General features: G+C 48.1%; 1 protein-coding gene across 2 annotated transcripts in view; it reads left to right on the top strand.

The window, feature by feature from the left end:
- Positions 1–20995, top strand: part of LOC125725203 (thrombospondin type-1 domain-containing protein 7B-like) — a 137655-nt gene that overhangs the window by 68082 nt on the left and 48578 nt on the right. For both annotated transcript variants that reach the window (XM_049001922.1, XM_049001923.1), the window contains exons 3-7: positions 6313–7144; positions 10601–10849; positions 11922–12076; positions 13301–13456; positions 18219–18419. In XM_049001922.1, the coding sequence (XP_048857879.1) occupies positions 6313–7144; positions 10601–10849; positions 11922–12076; positions 13301–13456; positions 18219–18419 (1593 nt within the window). The remainder of the gene's footprint in view (positions 1–6312; positions 7145–10600; positions 10850–11921; positions 12077–13300; positions 13457–18218; positions 18420–20995) is intronic.

Genomic DNA, 20995 nt, shown 5'->3' with positions numbered 1-20995 from the left:
GCCGATGATCTGGAGGACTCTCCGGGCAGTTCTGGGATCATCGCCGCCGCTAAACTGGCCAACAGATGGGCCAGCTCGGTTAGGGACGCTATACCACGGGTTCCCCGGATCCTTAAAGGGGCCACGCCCGTCTCGTCTGCGCAGGACCTGCCTGTCCCGCTAGCGGACGACCCGTCAGCAATTACACCCGAGGCGTTGTCTCCACCTCAGGCGCTGCCTCCGGCACCTGCTACAGCCAGTACGCTCCCCGCTCCTACTCATTCCACAGCCATGATCCTGGCCAAGAGGTTTTTTGCCCTCCAGGATCTGTTCTGGCACGTGAGGGGGGAACCAGCCTTCAGAGACTCCCCAGAGGCGGCTGAGCTCCTGGAACAGCTGCAGAAGGAGTTCGCCGCCATTACCCCAGAGTCTCCACTCCAGCAGCTGACTGTAGCAGAGGAGACTTTGAGGAGACTGCTCCTGTGGAGGAAGGAGCAGGTTTCCCCAGTAGCAGGGGCGGTGTTCCCCGTGGTACCTCCTTCCGCACTGGCCATGCTGGAACTCTCCGCTACGCCCGTGCAGCCACCGCAGCCACCTGCGCAGCCAGCGCAGCTCCCGCCCCCACTGCAGCACCCTGCAGCTCCCGGGCACACGCCCCCACTGCAGCACCCTGCAGCTCCCGGGCAGGCGCCCCCACTGCAGCAACCTGCAGCTCCCGGGCAGGCGCCCCCACTGCAGCAACCTGCAGCTCCCGGGCAGGCGCCCCCACTGCAGCAACCTGCAGCTCCCGGGCAGGCGCCCCCACTGCAGCCACCTGCTGCAGCTCCCGGGCAGGCGCCCCCACTGCAGCCAGCTCCAGTTCCTGACCGCGCTCCAGTTCCTGACCGCGCTCCAGTTCCTGACCGCGCTCCAGTTCCTGACCGCGCTCCAGTTCCTGACCGCGCTCCAGTTCCTGCGCAGGCGCCCCCTCCGCCTGCAGCAGCTCCAGAGGCGCCCCCTCCGCCTGCAGCAGCTCCAGAGGCGCCCCCTCCGCCTGCAGCAGCTCCAGAGGCGCCCCCTCCGCCTGCAGCAGCTCCAGAGGCGCCCCCTCCGCCTGCAGCAGCTCCAGAGGCGCCCCCTCCGCCTGCAGCAGCTCCAGAGGCGCCCCCTCCGCCTGCAGCAGCTCCAGAGGCGCCCCCTCCGCCTGCAGCAGCTCCAGAGGCGCCCCCTCCGCCTGCAGCAGCTCCAGAGGCGCCCCCTCCGCCTGCAGCAGCTCCAGTCCCTGTCCTAGTCCCCGAGGTGGTCCTGGACAACTCCATCTTGGTTCCTCCCTCTTCGGAGGTGGAGGAGCTGGAATGGGACCCCTCGGGGACAGAACTCGTAACCCCTTGTCCCTCGCCCCGGCGACATCGACCCCGAACTAGGGTCGGCCTGTCTGTGTCCCGCAGGGGAAGGGGACACAGACGCAGGGCTGGGGTCCCGCCCGCCCTGCCCCCTGGCTCGCCCTCCCTCGCCTGCGCTCTGGCTCGGCTGGCGCCTGCGGGTCCTGGCCCTCCGGGTCGGCTGTCGCCTGCGGGTCCCTCTCCAGTGCCTCGTCGCCCCGCCTCGCTCCCCTCTCCAGAGCCTGGTCGGTCGCCTGCGGACTCCCCGTCGGCGGCTCCTCGGTTGCCTGCGGGGCCCCTACCTCCGGCCCTCCACCGGACGTCGCCGCCTGCTGCGGCTCCCCCCTCCTCCGGGCCTTCGCCCTGGCCCCTTCCAGCTCCCTCGTCCCCTTCCCTGGTGCTCCCTCCTGCTCCCTCCCTGGCCCCTCCGCGAGTCCCTCGCCCTGTCTCCTCTGCCCCTCCGTGGTCCCCTACGGCTCCGGCCTCCCGGCCGCCTGCGGCCCCTCCGGCTGCCTCCCGTCGCCCGCTGGGGCTCCCACGGGCTCCCCTTTGTTCCCCCGCCTTCTCTCCCTTCTTTCCTGTCTCTGTCCCGCCTGTCCCTGTTCCGCCTCCTGCCTTTGTCCCGCCGTCCTCTGTTCCTGGTCCCTTTGTTCTGCCCCGCTCGGTTCCTGGTTTCCCGTCGTTCCCTCCCGTCACTCCCGCTCCTTTTGTTCCCTCTGTTCCGCCCTTTCTAGTCTGTCTCTCTGCGTTCCCTGCCCTTTGTCAAGTCCTGTCTTACGTCTTGTCCCTTGCCGTGTTCTGCGTCTCAGTTTTGTTTCCTGTGCTTCGGTGATTGTTCCGTTTGGTTCCAGGTCCGGGTTCCCGTGTTCCGTCTGTCGCCTCCTCCCTGGCGCGCCCGGTGAAGCGCGCCTTTGGGGGGGGGTTCTGTCATGCCCTGCTCGTCGGCTCCTCATGTGTGCCACGCCCCCCTGCTTGCCAACGTGTGTTTCCCTGATTGTTTCCACCTATGTCCGATTACTGTGATCAGTCCTGTGTATTTAAGTCTGAGTCTTGCCTGTGATCGTTGTCCGTCATTACGTGATCTGTGCACATGGTGTTGGTTGTCCCTCGCCTCCCGTGTCTCCTTCTCCCGAATAAACCCCGATTACCCCGATCCTGCTCGTCAGCCTGGTTTTCTGAACCACCGCCCGCACGATCGCCTGTCCACCCGAACCGCCCCGTGACAAGAAGAGCTGGTGAAGCATATTTTCAAATTCAGAAAGAAAACAAATGTAACACGATGTAGCATAATGGTAAACACTCTTTTCAGCTCCAAATTTGTTTTAATTATAAATCCATCCAACTCTCTGTCTACAGCAAATTGCTAAATTTCATTTATGCCTGGACTTAAGTTTTGGCACAAATTGGATGAGTGATGTCAATGTCTGTTTATTTATTTATTATTATTTATCAATAGATTATGATTATTTAGTAAATACATATAATCCACTGATACATATCCTGACTTCTGGACCAAACACCTGGGTGTAAGTGTCTGATTCAGAATCTGTTTAGAAAGTTGCTTTTATATCGCAAGACATTACAACACGCTACATGTTTCTCGGATAAGGGCAGGTCCATGAATTGTGAAATACCACACACATCATACTGGATAAGTGCTTGCCTTTTATCCTTTTATTTTTAACAAAAAACATTATGCCTGAATGTATTTGAAGAGCACAATTTTGCGCTAAATTTAGATTTAGTTTGTACTTATCTTGCTTGTATTTTGAGAACTTGGGACAAATCGCACAAACAAAGAAATGATTAATAACTGGTTCCTGATGTTTAGGAAGAGTAACATCTTTTTCCCTGACTCAGTGTCTAATAAGTGAAATTAAAACTTATTTGAATCCAGAAGTGACTCAGCGACATCTTGATCTACCATGGATCTTGCCTGTATACACAATGTATGAGACAGGTTATCACCATGGTGACGCATCCCAGCGGGAGACGGGCTGTCATTCACCCAGAAAGCACAGCCTAGCCCCAACTCGCCTATCTGTCACTGCCTGGGAGCAGAGTGATCTACCGGCTCCTTCCTTCTGCTCCCTCCACACTTACAAGGCTAATGGTCAATAGCTATCAGTGATTTTGTAAAAAACAAAAATGTTGAAAAGCTGTTACACATCGGATGAAATGTTGGCAAAAAGGCTGCTGGTGGCATTCCTTCAGACATGGCCGGTGTGCATCCCCACCTGTGACCAAAAAATGCAGGGCCACGGCTGGTAAAAATCACTCGACACCCAATTGCGGACTGCTGAACTTCTGGAGAAGATGCCCAGTAAGTGTTTCAGATGTTTGAAGGGGTCGACGCTGAGGTTAGCTCAACACTGAGGCAGCTACAAGAAGCATCACTCAGTGAACACTAGGCCTACGTGCAAGAAGTCAACACTCAGCTGGAAACAAAAAGTTCATCTGGGGCTTGTGTCCCTGGCGCTAAGCGTGAGGACGACGCTCCAAGCAGCTCACTTCAGTAGTGAATATGAAGGCCTTCCCTGTCGCCAAGGCTTGGGATGGTGATTAAATGAGACACACGTCTCATTGCTGTTTTCATCTTAATCGATAATCTTAAATTTTGTAATAATAAGATGACATTTAGTGTATTATGTTTATAGATGTTTCTTCGCTATAGGTGAAAAATATCTTAATCTGCTATTTGAAATGGTTTCATGTGAGTACTAAGGTGCAGTTACAAGTGCTTTTGTGGTGTTCGTGAGAGATGCTCTGGAATAATTCAAAATGAAAGCACAGCAAGTACACATTTACATGTTTTTGTTTCACAGGTTTTCAATTCAAGAGAAGAATGAACGTGTCCATATAAAATGGGACGTTCTGTTAAAATGAGACCCTTCTTGCATTACATAAGCAAATTTGTCAGTAGTCTAGGGAGTGAGATAAGCGGAGCTTCATGGAGTAACCTAAGGGCCCAGTGAAGGCCTAGTCAGGAGAAGGAGAAACGCACAGTTGTAATTAGTTTTTTTGTAAATAAGTGATATTTACTCATCATTAATTCATATTTTCCTGTAGATACATATTCTTCCATAGACTAAGACGTGTGTTTTCTTTTTTCCTGTGCTGAGAAGAGCAAGAATGTGAACTGTTGAGCTCAAACCTAGCTGTCCCCTTCGCGACCTCGCCGCAAAATGCTGTGACATTTCCGTGGGACACGGTGCATCAGCAAAGGAGATGTCCGTTTCGTGACCCCCTCCCGACCCCATCATCGTACGCCCTCAAACAGAATGTGACAACGGATGATTCCATTTCTATTTCCACTTTTTTCACGTGGAGATTGTGACGCTTGTCTCAATCGCCCTTCTCTGCGATGTGAAGCTATCTCCGCAGAGATATGCAAATAATTTTTTTCCGAAGATAAATGGAAGAAACAGTCAGTCATGTTTATGAAATGGCAATGTGTGTTAAACTCAACACGGCACGTCTTCATCGCTCCTAGATATGGCCAAACTCTCATTGAAATTCATAAAGTTCCATCATCCCGCCTACATTCTGTTGCTATATTTGTAAATATTCTAGGTTTCTTTATTTATATTTTTAATTTCTGCTCGGATCGGGTTCGAAACAATCCGTTTATGAATACTAACAAAAGGATTTGCATACAAAAACATCAGATAGCAAAGCATTCCAGGGGGCAACAAATAATAATAATAATTTAAAAGTTAATGACATGCTCCAGTGAACTACGGAGCAAAGCAGCGGTTTAAGTCTTTGGCAAAGTAAGCAGGTTCTTCACCATCGAGGGCTTTTGCGACCGGTGCATGTCGTCGTGATCTTTGCATTGTACGATGCACTTTCCGTAGTGCCAACACATATCAATGATGTGCTTGTTTTAAAACTGATAATCTGAATCAGTGTAATTACTTTCATTTAATTAACTCCAACGTAAGGTTGTTTTAATTAAACAAGTCATTAATGTATGACAAGCGCAGTAGTGTGACAGTTCTTGTGTAATTATCCATCTTTGAACTTTTAAACAGTGTAAATTTGAGATTAAATGTTTTATTATGCCTGTTTAAAAGGGATGCAACATGAATATTCACAGACCAGTCGATACATTTGATCTGTTAGTATAATATAGGCCTATATTCAACTGTGACTTTTGAACATTATAGTTAATGAAAGCTGCGTGTCTGTCTTTAAACTCTTTCTCGAAATATGCATTCAGAAATAAACTTATACTACAATACACTTTTTTTTCCAGACAGCAGAGCGCACTGGGAGACCCTCTCATACGGTGGTTGTTTTGTTTTTACAGTGTGCATAATTACCTATGGGATTTAATGATCTTCCCAATCTGCTTCTCAGCAAAAATAAGGGGGTTTTTCGGACACTTGTTTTCATGACGATAAATAATCAGATAAGTTCATCGTCTTTGAAGTTCCCGTTTGTGCTATAATAACTGCGACACACTGCGTGGTTTTGCTGACTGCCGTACTTCTCTGTTTTCACATTTATCAGCCTCAGGTCTCTGACCTCCCTTCGCTCACCTTCACTCTCTTTTAACTAAATCACTTAAGCGGTGGACCGAAATTAAGCAACTCATACTGTGTGCAGGACCCGATGTTTACTGCAGCGTTTCGTTTGCCGCCTGTTTGATATGACCTGTTTCTTCCCGATCTCACTCTTACTGAATAATTTAACGCCAGAAAGTTTGTGGAAAACGGCTCGTTACAGACTGTTGTTTGAACTCCTCCGCATTTTGCCCGAAAGCCTAGTTTGTGCAAGATTCTTAAATATTTTGGCTAATAGATAATGGCGCCTTTGTCTTAATTTTTTATAATAATTTTTTATAGTTTTAGGTATTATACTTAATTTGCAGTTTATTTAATATCTGTTTTGCTTGTCCAGCTGAGCGTAGATCTGCAGGAGGTGATTCCCTCACTAATACTGATCCGGTCTCCTGTCCTTCCTGCAGGCCAGTGGGGGAGGTGCATGGGTGAGGACTGTGGTCCCGGGGGCATGCAGACGCGGTCGGTGTGGTGTGTCCACGCCGAGGGCTGGGCGGCCGCCGTCTCCAGCTGCCCACTGGCGGACATGCCTCAGCAACAGAGGCGCTGTTTCCGCGAGTGTGACCTGCAGAGAGAGCTCTTTGAGTGGGAGACTTCCGAGTGGGGAGCCTGCACGCTGACGCCTGGCGGGCCGCAGCCGGCGGAATGCGTGATGGCGCAGCATGGCGTGCAGTGGCGCAGCGTGCGCTGCATGCGCACCTCGGACCGCAGTGCCGTGATGGAGCGCGTCTGCGAGTTCCTCTCCCGCCGGCCAGCCGAGGAACAGGCCTGCCTCATCCCCTGCCCCCGGCCCTGCATCGTGTCCGACTTCTCCGCCTGGTCGGCCTGCAGTGCCAGCTGCGGGGTCGGCCTGCAACACCGCACCAGGGCCGTCCTCGCCGCGCCCGTGTACGGGGGAGCCGGCTGCCCCAACCTCACACAGACCCGGCCCTGTGAGCACCCCCGCCCTTGCCCCGGCAGCGAGGGGGAGTACCGGTACAGCCTGAAGGTGGGGCCATGGACCGAGTGCCGGCTGCCCCACCACAAGCAGATGTGGCTCAGCGGTCGCACCACACTGGACTTCAGCGCCGACTCCGGCGAGAGGAACTCGGTGCAGCGCCAGGCCCGCAGCCCCCATCACACCCAGCACCACCACCAGCACCAACGTCACCTCAGCCCCAAGGCTCTGGACATCGAGATCGGCTACCAGACGAGGCAAGTCCGCTGTATGCGGAGTGATGGCAAAAACTCCATGCTGAGGTGAGCCCCTCTGCCCCCATGCATCATCCCACCCCCCCCCCCCCCCCCGCCTTGCTTTCTGTGTAGGGGAATCTCAGTGTGATGCCGGGATGTGGGTTCTACTCTACTGAAAGAGCAGTACAGGATCACCAGCGTAATCCAGGTCATGCAAGGATTCCCATCCTGTTCGGTCTGACATGTGCTGCTTGAAACGAACCCCGGGACGTACCTGAAGACTAGTTAGAATCCCTAAAATTTCTTTGGGTTTTTCAGTAACTTTTGGAGAGACGGAAAGAAAACTACAGGTCATAAAATATAAAATGCACCAGTGTGCGCATGTGAACTCAGGCTCTAAATTCTAATAAATTAATTAAAATCTCCATACTCTGATCTCATCAGTTCTTTTGTACATGTTAATATTGCTGTATGTTTTTAATTTAAGACTCCTGTATTTTTCTGTACTGCTGTAAGTAGTCAGAGGGCACTACTTAGTAGTTTATATGGCATAGTAACATGGTTTATTACATAATATGGTGAAAGAATAACAAGAACAAAATAATAACAATAGTAATAACCACAGCAACAAGTGCCACAGTGTCCCAGTGAGCATAACTTTGACATCACGGCTCCGGGTAGATTGATGTAGACCCTGAGCTGCTACGTAGAGCGTGCATGTTCCCCCCATTCGGTTCCCCCGGGTGCTCCGGTTTCCTAACACAGCTGAAAAATAAGCGTTTCAGGTGGGTCCAGCTTTTTTTTTCCCTGATGAAGATCCGTTTTCAGAACGGGACCTGAAGTGACCGGAACGCGGCAGCGACACAATGCCTTGCGCTGCAAGATTGCCAATCTCATTTAAAAATTACAAGTGGCAGCTCTGTGTTCCTAGCTTTGAATATGCATTTCCCACCTGAGTTAGATGTTTTATTCAGTTTTGCTAATTACAATATAATTATCAAGTATAATTACACATGACATTAAACTGTTGGTAGAAAAAATTAGACGTTATGACTGAAAATGATTATGTTTTTTGTTTTGCATTATGTTTGTTTGTCTCCCTTGTAAAAATGGCAACAATCGTTTGGCTGTGAATAGCATTAAAAACAGATGTTTGGAAGCATATGTGAGTATAGTAGTTTTCAAGGTCAGGGTCCATCCATCCATCCATTTTCCAAACCGCTTATCCTACTGGGTTGTGGGGGGTCCGGAGCCTATCCCGGAAGCAATGGGCACGAGGCAGGGAACAACCCAGGATGGGGGGCCAGCCCATCACAGGGCACACTCACACACCATTCACTCGCACATGCACAACTACGGGCAATTTAGCATCTCCAATTAGCCTCAGCATGTTTTTGGACTGTGGGGGGAAACCGGAGGAAACCCCACGACGACATGGGGAGAACATGCAAACTCCACACACATGTGACCCAGGCGGAGACTCGAACCCGGGTCCCAGAGGTGAGAGGCAACAGTGCTAACCACTGCACCACCATGCTGCCCCCAAGGTCAGGGTCATGAACAATAAATAGATAAAGCAATCAGAATTTCCATAGACTAAAGAAACTAAAAATGTATCAAATCATATTAAAGATCCATCCATATTCTGAAACCCCTTGTCCTATTCAGGGTCATGGGGGTCCAGAGACTATGGGCACAAGACAGGTAACAACCCAGAACCAGGTACCAACCCATCAGAGGGCACACTTACTTGCACAGACACACACACTCACTCACACAGGTTTGTAATTATACCTTTGTGGGGACTCTCCATTCATTTCTGTGGGGAAATCTGTAATCCTAACATGACGACCTTAATCCCTACCCAGCCCTAACCTTAACTATAAGAAGCCAAACAAAATACAAGACTGTTGGCTGTTTTAGATTTTTGACTGCATTCACAGGTGTCAAAATAATGGGTTTTTATCACATTGTGGGGACATTTGATACCCACAGTGGAATATAAACATAATGCACTCACTCACACACACCTATGGACAATTTGGTAACTCCAATTATCCTCAGGATATTTTCAGACTGTGGAGGGAAACCCCACAATGACACGGGGAGACCATGCAAACTCCACACACAGGGCCATGGCGGGGACTCGAACCCCAGTGCCAGGAGTCACCAGTGCTAACCACTGCACCACCATGCCGTCCCTTCATATTAATGATACAAAATAAAATATTAATAAATAAAATAAATGCATAAATAAATAAAATCCCCATTAGGAATGTCAAACATATCCTGCTCTGCTTAAATCAAACACCAATTGAAATAGATGAGACCTTAGTAGGGACGTCTAGTTTCTAGTTATTGGGCAGTTTTGGTATGAAAGGAAAAACCGTTAATAAATAAGGGCAGGAGCTGCTCCGCAGAAGCACAATCACCTCCTACTCTTATAGCCAGAATCACGGACGTCTAGACCAGCGAATCTCACCCTTTGGGTCATGATCCCAATTTTGGTCGTGGCAAGTTCTGAAAGTGTCACTAGGCGGAGTTGGAAGTATCAGGGAATATTGGGAATATGTAAGCATATTAAAACCAGCAAGCTCCAATCTGATCCACGGTCACATTTCCCAGCTCCAAGCCTAGAATTAACCTATATAACCAGTACTTGGATCTACAACTGCTTAGTTCAAAACTAGTGAACAGTCAACCACAGATGGTTAATTCAACATTCACTGATTGGCGTAAACTGCGCACTGCGTGCTTGATCACAGCATCAATTTAAACCTGTACTTGATATTGGGTCGTGACTGGGCTGATACGGTAAAAATTGGGTCATGGTGCATTAAGGTTGTGAACCACAGGGCTCGAACAATCAGACTGCAAGATTTTTACTTATATACCTGGAGCATGACGTTGTACTACTACCTCTACCTGCTAAACCTCATGAGAGATTTTGAAAAGTATTTGTACTGTAGACTGTTAGTAATAATTTTGTATCTTTCAGCATTGGCAATACTGGCTCTAAATGGTGGTATTTAAATGAAACCGATGCCATAAGTCACATGACAGGAAGGAGACAATACGATTGGCCTGCTGAGTTATTGGCCCTGCTCCTTCGACAGCTTGAGAGGATCGGGCTACAGGACCCTCCAATGTGACCAGTTTGGTCCATTTGAGGGGGAAATTTGCATTAGGCAGTCGATGCAGTTCAGGAGCCCTTTCTTTCACTCCAGAGCAAATTGAATCCCCTGTGAAAAACGTTCTGGATGAATTTCATCTGTCTGTAATCTTTAAAAGGCCAAACGCTCCATTAATTCGGGGGTGTGGGCGTGTGCAATATACTGGCAGGTTTTCATTGAAAAGAAAATGTCCACGCGCCTTTATTTGTTTCCATGCTTTATTACTTGTGCAAGATCTCTTTAACTTGCCCAAAGCATCAGAAGATTGTGCGGCTGTCTAGCTGCCACTTGAATTGAAAATGTAAAAATATTGAATATTATTAATGATCCTTTCCCCCCCCCCCATTAGCCTTTGTACGCAAGACAGTACCCCAGTGACATTCCAGGCTTGTGTGATGCCAAGAGACTGCGAGACGTCCGAATGGTCGCCATGGAACCTCTGCTCTAAAAGCTGTCGGGCACTGGATTTGTCGCCCGGTTACAGGACGAGGACCCGCAGCCTGAAACAGGTCCCCATTGGTGGGGGCAAGGAATGTCCTGGCCTTGAGGACAAAGAGGCTTGCAACATCATTGGAGATTTACTTCCAGAGTGTCCCAGGTACGCGGCCCTGGGTTTCCCTCAACAACGCTTTCGCCCCAGAATCAGATGTGTAAAATTTACTAGGAAATAAAAAGTACAGTAAATGAAACAGGCACTGGAAGAGACACCCAAATGCAGTGTCCACACGGTATAAGCAGTGTGAGAACAACTGGTGAATATGGGCAGCGGGAAATTTTACAGGACCTGCTTATGAAGGAAGGTACACCCACATGGTCTGTCATGCGTGCTGGGCGGGGGGGTGCATTTCTGTTCAACGGGGTCACATCCTCAGGGTGTGTGTCAGCGGTGGATAACGGCACGTATAGATGAACATTTCCCTCGGTTACAGAAGCCTACGGACATCAGCACACGCATTAGCTGTGTGGAAAATTTTAAATCAGAAAAAAGCAGAACCCTTCCCTGTTAATGCCGTGTATGTGGTCAATGCAGGGGTGTCCCAAGGCTTTTCTCCGCATTATTGCCTCCTGCGTATAGTGGGTGTCACTCTGTAAAATCGGATTAGCTAGGAAAATTGAATAAATAAATTCTTTACATGGACAGAGGATTGTCTGTTGGCTCTGAATATTTTCCAGGATAGAAACCTTAAAATAGATGTTGAATTTTTTTCAGGCTTGCAAATCAGTGCCGATATCACTGGGCCACATCCACAATTAAGCCAGGAATGAGTTAAAGGCCTTAATTCAGCCTGACCTTGCTGTCGACACATTATTTATTCGTTCCTGTGACCTTGTGTTGAATTTGTCTGAACGTCAAGGGGCATTGTGGTGACGGTGATTTCATTTACTTACCTTTTCCAAACATTATTTTCTGGAATTTTCCCTTTCTAGTTAATGGTTTTCACAGTTAAAGGCTTTTTCACGGTCAGTGCATTTTGGGGGGGTGTATTTAAGGCAAAAAGCAGTACAAGTAAACAGTTTTTTTCCTAGAATTGCACTATTGTTGTGTCTTGTGTCTGCAGCAGCAGTCAGACCTTTGAATGCATAGAGTTGCGTAAAAGCTGTTATCCAGGTCAAGTATATCCTACCAGGCTGGGACAAGTAAAATGGATGCTGACAGGATGCCTCCCCAGGTACATGTGGAAGAGCACAGACTGGGGAGATTGCCAAATCCAGCCCCTCCTCAGCACGCATGACCGGCGCCACGGCAACCTAAGCCTGCTGTGCGGTGGGGGGATTCGGACGAGGGAGACGTACTGCGTGCAGGTCCCCGGAGACGCAAAAGAAGGTGAGTAAGACAGCAGACCCAGCGCTGGCCCTTTAAGAGTAAGTGCGCTATGGGCTGAGGGGCGGAGCCTACAAGGTCATTCCAGGTGGATGGCATTCTTATTGGCGGCTCTGGAGATTTTCCTGTGCCGAAGCAGGTCAGAGGTTGTACCTTTGTGACACCCTTTGATGATCAGATTGGGTCACCTAGAAGGTGCGATCTCTGCTGATAAACCACCGTTATGATCCACGTGGAACTGGTTTAAAATTGCCTGCAACGGGCTTTCGACAAAAACAAAGGCAGGTCTTCCCCACAAATGACATGCGAGTGTGATCCTTGCTGTACTGCTTTGTCTGCCTGGGCTGGAGGAGGCTCAGAGAATGCGAATTAGCTCTCCAGTGGAATGGCTCGACTCTGATGTTTAAAGTTAGCTGGAGAGAAATTGAGCGAATGGACCACAATCCCCACACGCCCCCCCCCCCCATCCTCCACCCCCCCACCCAGCCACCCAAATGCACCATGTCATTCGATGACGCCCAGAAATCGAGATGAACCAGGTGGCCGATGGGAGCTGAGGTCGGGGGGGGGGGGGGGGCTTCCTCCCGCAGAGCGCCGCTAAACTGCAATGCCCCCCCACCCCCCATTCCTCTAAAATGGACAGAATGAAGCGAAGGGACAACAGCTGGTGTTACATTACTTTGAGTGGGAGAAGTGGGGGGGCAGGGGATTAAAAACTGATCTAAAGTTGGAATGCTGAGGAACGCCCCGGCCCCCCCAGGTAGATCGATTGTGTTCCCGGATGCAAATCAATGCAGGTCAGCGGAGATGTGAGTAAAGACTGGTCTTCCTGCAAGCGGATCCGGAAAAGATACCCAGAGCCTCGTAAACAGCTTAATAGTGTGAAGCAGATGCTCAGCCTTAAAGGGGCGACTCCCCGTGCAGAAAGTGAAGTGTTTCAGTCATTTTTAACCATCTAGCACGTCTTTGTTTTGAGCAAATCTTTCAGGTTATGCATCCCTTGGATTTTAATTTAAATGGTAATCTGGTGCTCAATGATCTGCAGAGGTGCGTTTAAACGGCATTTTTATTCAAAACAAACTTCATTTTTGCTTTAAAATGCACAGACAAGTTTTACTATTTTTTCCCCAATAGCTTGAAGGCCTTGCCCAAGAGTTTCAGTGTCTGGATACAGGAATCTATACCCTCCACACCTGCCCTCTCATCACACATTTCACTCCATCCTAGTGACCAGGCCAGTGAACAAGAGGATGTGCCCAACGAACATGCCCCCAGCCGCCCAGCCCTGCTCCATCCTCTGCCCCCAAGACTGTCTGCTCTCCCCTTGGTCGTCTTGGGGCTCCTGCCTATACGACGACTGCCTGGAGCCCCAGGGGAGAAAAGGTACGGGGGGACTGTTTCACAACAGGCATTGATGTCCATGTTGTTGAGTATCCCAGGCGTTACCGGTGGGAGGGGGGGCGTCTGAGACCATGCTGTTATGTAGGGTATTGTTTTTTTTCATGAATACACACACCACAACACAAGATGTGGGGTCTTTTTCATACTTAGCATGTTGAACAAATAAAGGAAAGTTATTGAAGGAGAGGAGGTGTGTCCAAGCAACAAGAGGAAGTGGGACCAAGACATCTAATTGGTTGGTCTCACCTCCTCTAGTTACTTCGACACACCTCCTCTGCAATCTGATTGGTTATCGCATTTCATTCTGCCTTGAGAAAGTTTTTGTGTAAGTAAAACTAACTGAGCCCCTAAAGGTGTCCCTCCATCTCCTAGCAGGGTGAGCATCTGACATATTTGCTTTTCTTATTGGGCATATTGGGGTTAGGGTCTAGGTGGTGACCTGACCGTGACTGAATAGGGTCCTCCTGGATGGATGCTGCCCTCGACAGAAACGCGTAATAGATCTCCTGGCTTTGACGATGATGTCACCCCTTGTGGTCAATGCATGGGCTCCCTTATCCGGGGCCGAGGGTTTTCATCTCTGCAAAGAGTGGCATCTATTTCTAGGCAGTCATATTACCTCTGATTGTTGTGTATTGTTGTGGATGCACACATAACCTGTTATATACTGGGGTCATGATCTAAAAGGTTGCGCATTGGAGAAGGAGCATAAAATCAAAACAGAAAGGTTGTCCAAAAACCGGTGATGAAAGGCAATAAATATATCGGCAACAAGCAAGAAATGTAACTGCTCTGCAAATTTAACTGATTTTCAGATGACAGCCTATTACCAGAGAAATCATTTCTTAGTGTTTGAAGTTTGACAGTTTATACCCAATTCTGTAAGTGTGAACGTGTGAGTATTGTTACCCTGACAGTGACAAGGACGCGCATTTCAAAAAACTGTTACCAAAATTATGCGAATTGTGCGAATTCATCTTCGCACCTTAATTGTTTATAATAGAAAAGCGTGAGAGCACATGCTGTTTGTTAGACTGCCAGGCATAAACAGCTTCCTCTGCTATGTGAAAAGAATGTTCCTTATTAGTATTTACCATATTAATGCGGCGACTATTGATTTTTTTTGCAAAGACTAATCTCTCCCAAAGTTTACGGCTGCCCGTGGATGAATTTTTTAACAAGTTTCCTCAGCTCTGTAGGCAGGGGCGCATAACGGAGGAGATGTTCTCGCACGCTGTCATTTATCACCACTTAGCTGCTTTGCCGGGAGGTAAAACCAGAAACAAGGCGGATCCTGAGAAGTCATTATGCGGGACTTTGCGCGAGACAGGGGTGAGGCCGCCTTTAACAGAAACCGCCGGCTTTTTCCATATAACCGCGCGCCCTTTGTCTTTGCGAGTGCCGAAAGAATGTTCCAGAGGGATTTGAAGTTATTCCCGTTGGAACTACAGAGACGGGCTATACTCATTTGCCTCAATTATCATGGGAATTAGTTAAGAGCAAAGTTGGGAAATTGAATTCATTTCATGTTGTTTTGAAGCTCTAAGTGATTCTAATTTTATCCTGAGAAGAGCTAATGCATTTTTCAGTATGGAAAGGCACTGGCGCACTTGCACTTGTAGCCGTTTTTGCGCTACGCCGAGTCTGTTAGTTTCCGACATATCGCAAAAAAATAGACTCGTTGTATTTAGTTGTATTTAATCACGGTGAGGCGGGACTCGGGCCAGAAGCACAAAGTCTTTCATCACAATGGCAAGTGGATTGTGCATATGCTGTCATCCGGAATAAGCTGCATAGTCCCACTGGTCATTGCATAACTATTTCGTGCAGCTTATGATCATGTTACCACGTGTGTTTCAGTGAACCAGAGCCGTTATACTTATAGTGGTGAACACGCGTGCAGCTGTAGCGTACTTTGGATTCTCCTCTGACACTCTGCAGGAAGACTGTTAGGGAACCAGGAAAGGAAAGTAAGCTCAGTTCCTTAATTGCTGCTTCTTTCACCTGAATTAATTTGATTGGGACTGGAGAGTCTAACACTCATTAATATCCTGGGGATCTGTTTCTTAAAGGTCGTTTCTTTGCCGGTGTGGATGGTCGCGGGTGCCGGACGGATTCCTCTCAAGGGGGCACCTGGTTGTCACATGATTGGCTGGTTAGCACAGTGTCCATGTCCTGACATGAGAGGTGCTTTTCTGTAGTGGAAAAAGCCTCCTGCCAAGCTAATAGAAGATCCAGGTTGCAGATCATAAATATAAATGAAAGTAAATAGAAGGATTATAGAAAAGCTGAAAGAAACAATTTATCAAAACAGAAAATTGCTCCGTGTAACTTATTAATATTTTAAGGAATCGTATGTGTTTAATTAAAAGGAAAACATTGCATTTTCGTGAAAATGTCTTGAAAAGAAAATAGAAGTAGTTTAAAATAGTAGTAGAAATAGTTTAAAACTGAATTTTCCTTTAAACCTGGCTCTTGGTTTCATCAATGGCTCATTTTTTTCACAAGCATCATATCAAATAATCACTATGCACATTTTTTTGTTTCTCCTGTATATTTAATCAGATGTTTTTGTTTCCTCCCATTAATAAATAGCATTAGTAAATCTCAGAATGGCACTTAAGTCCTCATAAAACCCTGCACATCTCGTGATAGTGCCTCAGTGTGCAGCCTGTCATTAGATGCCCTCTGCAGAAAGTCGGCATCTTGGTTTATTTTTCTGGTACCTGTTCAGTTAAGAAAGTAGATCTCCTGCTGCATGCATGGAGAAATTTCTAAGACACGAAAATGCATCTACTATTTCTGGGAAAAAGCGTAGCGTAATTTGGAAAATGATTAATTATTGAGCAGCTAATTGTAATTATTTTATTCGTTATTGAAATGACAGACGTATAACACACATCACGTGAAGTTAATGTACATATCCGTGGTGTTGCTGTCTATGAAAGTCAAATGTAACGGCGTCAGACATGCAGATGGATGCTGGGAATTTTTATATTCTGGATGTTTTATATGCATTTTGGGTGAGATTCCTCTGTGACGCAACCATCCATCCATCCATTTTCCAAACCGCTTATCCTATTGGGTCGCGGGGGGTCCGGAGCATGAGGCATGAAACAACCCAGGATGGGGGGCCAGCCCATCGCAGGGCACACACACCATTCACTCACACATACACACCTTTGGACAATTTAGCAACTCCAATTAGCCTCAGCATGTTTTTGGACTGTGGGGGGAAACCGGAGTACCCGGAGGAAACCCCACAACGACATGGGGAGACCATGCAAACTCCACACACATGGGACCCAGGCGGAGACTCGAACCCGGGTCCCAGAGGTGTGAGGCAACAATGCTAACCACTGCACCACCATGCCGCCCCTGTGACGCAACCATTGATAATTATAATATTTCCTTCTCATTATAATGGTTCCTGATTCTGAGATTTGTTAACAGACACATTCTGCTAGTGGTGTAGAAAGCGTAGATTATACCAGAAATAATGAAGCACCCATTTCAAGTCACTTAAGATAGAATCAGTGACTATTTAATTTTGTTTCTCAACAACCTCACAGCACAAAAATCAGAGTTAAGTACCATGCAAAATAATAAAAATGTGCTACAATCCGTAGGAAACTGCTTCCCTGCACAGTCTCATTTTCCGCACTTATCTCCTGTTTGTAACTGGCAAGATGAGTACACATCTCCGTCTGCTGATGCTGATCGCGGAGTTCTCCGGATAATTCCCATTCTGCCGGCTTCCAAGCGCGACAGGGGATGCTGATTGTAGCGGTGTGAGCCTTTGAAACATCGGCGGTGGGCATATAGAAACAGTCCGACCCCAAACCATGCTGAAGTGCAGTCTCTGAACCTCACTACCCCCATGACACCTCAGCATCCTGCACCAGACTGAGCTCTGTGTTAAAGTGCCCCCAGGACCGTCCTGATTAGCCAGTCACTTTCTTTATTTAATCTGCATTAAAAAAACACTAAATGTTTTTAGGCAGCCAATATTGTCAGGAAGTAACAAGCATGATTTGAAATTAAAATCTTTAAAAAGCAGTTGTTATTTAATGAAAGTGAAATGTGTGTATCAGTCTGTGCATGTGCAAGAAATCCTGTAAATGTGTTGTGGATAATTAGCACCGATGTTGCCTAAAGAACCATGTAACTTGCCCTTCAGTAAGTTAACAGGCTGGTGCCACACACACAGTAGCAATAAGTTCACGGGGCGGGGGGGGGGGGGGGGGGGGGTGGGGGTGGCAGGAGGATGGTCTTTGTGCAACATCCAGGATTAAGATGTGAAACCGCTGGAAGTCGTGTGGGAATGACAGAGCCTGCTGGGAAGGAGATGTTGTAAGGCAACCGAGAACCATGAAGACGGGTGTGCTAGTGGAGGAGAGGCCCACTCAGCTCAGGGGTAGGAGCACGTCCAGATTGGAGCTTCCTGCACACAAGAGAATGAGCTCGACCAGCCGTGAATAAACGCGAACATGCCAACAGGAATATCTGTCATGCATGTGGGGAAAGAGTCACTGATTCACCTACGTTCATGTTTTGGGACTGTGCGGGGAAACTCAAAAAGTCACCCACATGCTATCACAGAGCAGTGGGCTTAGATCTAATAACGTACAGGTGAAAAGCTGCAGCGCTGTCCCAAAGGCCTGCAGTCCCCTTCCCTGCCAAGCACCGACAGTCACAGCGCATACCGGAGGTCCTCATCTCCGCCCTGGTCTCCCCCCCGCAGGCTTCCGGCAGAGGACGCGATATGTGCTGCGGGAACCGGCGGGCATGACCCAGGGCTGCCCGCACCTCGTGGAGTCCATGGCGTGCGAGGACCCTGTCTGCTTCCACTGGGTCGTCTCGTCCACGCAGCCGTGCGAGGCCACCGAGGGGAAGTGCGGCGCGGGGAGCCAGGCGCAGATGGTCCGCTGCGTGGACAGTGAAGGTGAGCCCCCTGATGCTCTGTTACACGAATGTGCTGAGTGCCTCGCCAGTCACCTGACTGGAGAATAGCAGCAGACACACAGACGGACAGAGACATGGTATCCATGACTCTGATGTGTGGTGCCCCTAAATGATGGCAAAGGTGGCTGTAATATATCCATTCATCTTCCATAACCACTTATCCAGTATAGGGTGGCAGGAAGCACAGGGGACCAGGGCAAAGGCCAAGGGACACAGAGGAGGGGGGCCGCTTCGTCACACTCAAACACACTGGGCTGTCATTAATACCCATAATTCAGTGTTTCCCAACCCGGTCCTCAGGGACCCCCAGACGGTCCAAGTTTTTGCTCCCTCCCAGCTGCCTGCCAGGCAGTCTGCATTTTCGTTCTATATTGGGAGCTGGGAGGGAGCAAAAATGTAGTCTGTGGATCCTGGAGGACCGGATTGGGAAACACTGCCCTAACTGCATGTTTCTGGACTGTGGGAGTCGACAGTGCCCTGCAGACAGGGACCCTTCCCACAGAAAGCAAGTGAAGCGAAGCCTGAGGGCTGGACAGGAGGAAAGGCACAGGTGTGGGACTCGGGAAGCAATGGCACCGATGTGCTGTCCGGCCACACAGAGCAGCCGCCAGCAGCGAATGCCACTGTATTAAAAGTCTGACCAATAGTATCTCTACAACTTGGTAATTGCTCACTGAATCAATTATATGCCTGATTACATCTGTTACACATTTTTTGCTAGTCTGTCACTGTCTGTTGTGTTTATATATGTTACAGTGACATATGCAGATTCAGATTAATTGCCTTCTAAGTCCAAATAAACGGGCTGAAGTAACAAGTTATGTGAAGCGATCATCATTTGTAATTTCATTTTGTTAATTTCTTCTATTAGTCCACTTATTATTTAATCAAGAAAAAACTTGAAATTTAGAAACTTTTCCATTAATAAATGTAACAATCAGTCAACAAATACTCAGTGAAATCTAAAATATGGTCCACATTTATAGCAAGCTTTACCTTCAGTAGAGAGACCAGAGCTGAGTCCCGTTAACTGGCTCGGAGGCAGACTGGTACTGGTCTGCCGTATGGAGGCAGGCTGATGCCGATCTGCCTTATAGAGGCAGGCTGATGCCGATCTGCCATTTGAATGCATTATATAAAAATGCCAAATTCTACTTACACTCTTTAATAGCCTGAATAATTTTCTCAACTTTATTTAATTCAATGTTTTTATCCAGAACACATCACATGGCTGGTTGTTTTCAGGCATATATGGCACAACATAAAGCGTCTCAGAAATATTAGAGCAGGACCCACCCCCCACTTACCTGATGCCCCTTATAGAATTTATCTGATACATATTAGTGAAATACCTGAAGTGATTGACATCCGCAGTCTGATGGTAGCTGCATTGCTGTGTTTCCTCTGAGTGGATGAATATGGATCAGCTGAGGCCCAGTACATGAAAACAGTACAAGGGGGAGGCAAGTTCCTCACCCTGCTGTTAGGTTAAGGGTGGTTATGAAGAAATTGCCCATGAATTTTGACCAAACTCGCATCACTGTTTCAGATTCTTCCCATGCAACGGTGTAGGAGAGAATTTCATACTGGAGGAACGCAATTTAATCATTTTATTACCAAGGTCTACTTATCTGGGGGGGCAGTGAATGAATCCAAATTAAATATGGAGGAGTACATTGAATGAATCCAAATTAAATATTAGGCAGTACATACCGCCGGTTCCTACACCCCGTTCCCATGGCTTGAGGGATTGTTGCATTCAGCAGGTCTCCTCAAGCACATGTACAGCGGTTCCCTGGCTCGTCTTATGCAGAGTGGGTTGCAGTTGGGGCGTATAGGGTCTCCTCTACTGAGAACCTAAAGGGGTCTCCAAGGAAAGATCAATTCTTTCATGACGGGAGGCAAACATAATGGGATGAGTGTGCAGGGAGAGAGGCCTATTGTAAATGTCCCCTTCCTGGGAGAGACGTTGGTAAGAACCTGCCTCGGTTGATAGATACATCCAGCAAACTTTCTGCTTATCGTAGATCCTTCATCACTCGCTGATTGTAACACTGCAGGCAACAAATATTGGGGGAATATTTCAGCTCTGGAAAAGAAAAAAGTTCACTCTGCGATTTGGGAACCGATTGTAGTTCAGAAGCCTGGTCTCTGTTCAAAAGAGGAGCACGTAGGGAGCTCAAGTCTACTATACATTCATATTGTTTTTTTTATCCTTTCATGATGCGTCAATAAACCAACGAATCGGGGAGAAGACAGAATCACGGATGGACTCATCTCTGCCTCGTTGAGCTTGGCACAACAAAGGCTCGTTCAAACCGGCAAATGTGATTTGTTGTTCAGCTACTGTTCTGCGGTTACCCAAGTTGGGTCCAGACCGTGCCGGAAGATTGCCCTGTCATCTTTCTAAAGTCCCTTTCATATCTTTTCTCGTTTTACAAAATAGATGCTTTGGGTGTGCTCTGATTGTTTTTACGTTAAGCCTGACACCCAGGCAGGACAGCCGAGGGATTTGGTTTGAGCTTCTACATCCATCTTCCTTCCGTTGTGGCGGAA

The sequence above is a fragment of the Brienomyrus brachyistius genome, unplaced genomic scaffold, assembly GCF_023856365.1.
Source record: "Brienomyrus brachyistius isolate T26 unplaced genomic scaffold, BBRACH_0.4 scaffold62, whole genome shotgun sequence".
In the NCBI taxonomy this organism is placed as follows: domain Eukaryota; kingdom Metazoa; phylum Chordata; class Actinopteri; order Osteoglossiformes; family Mormyridae; genus Brienomyrus; species Brienomyrus brachyistius.
The sequence above is the reverse complement of the archived record's forward strand: the minus strand, read 5'-3'. Positions and strand labels throughout refer to the sequence as shown.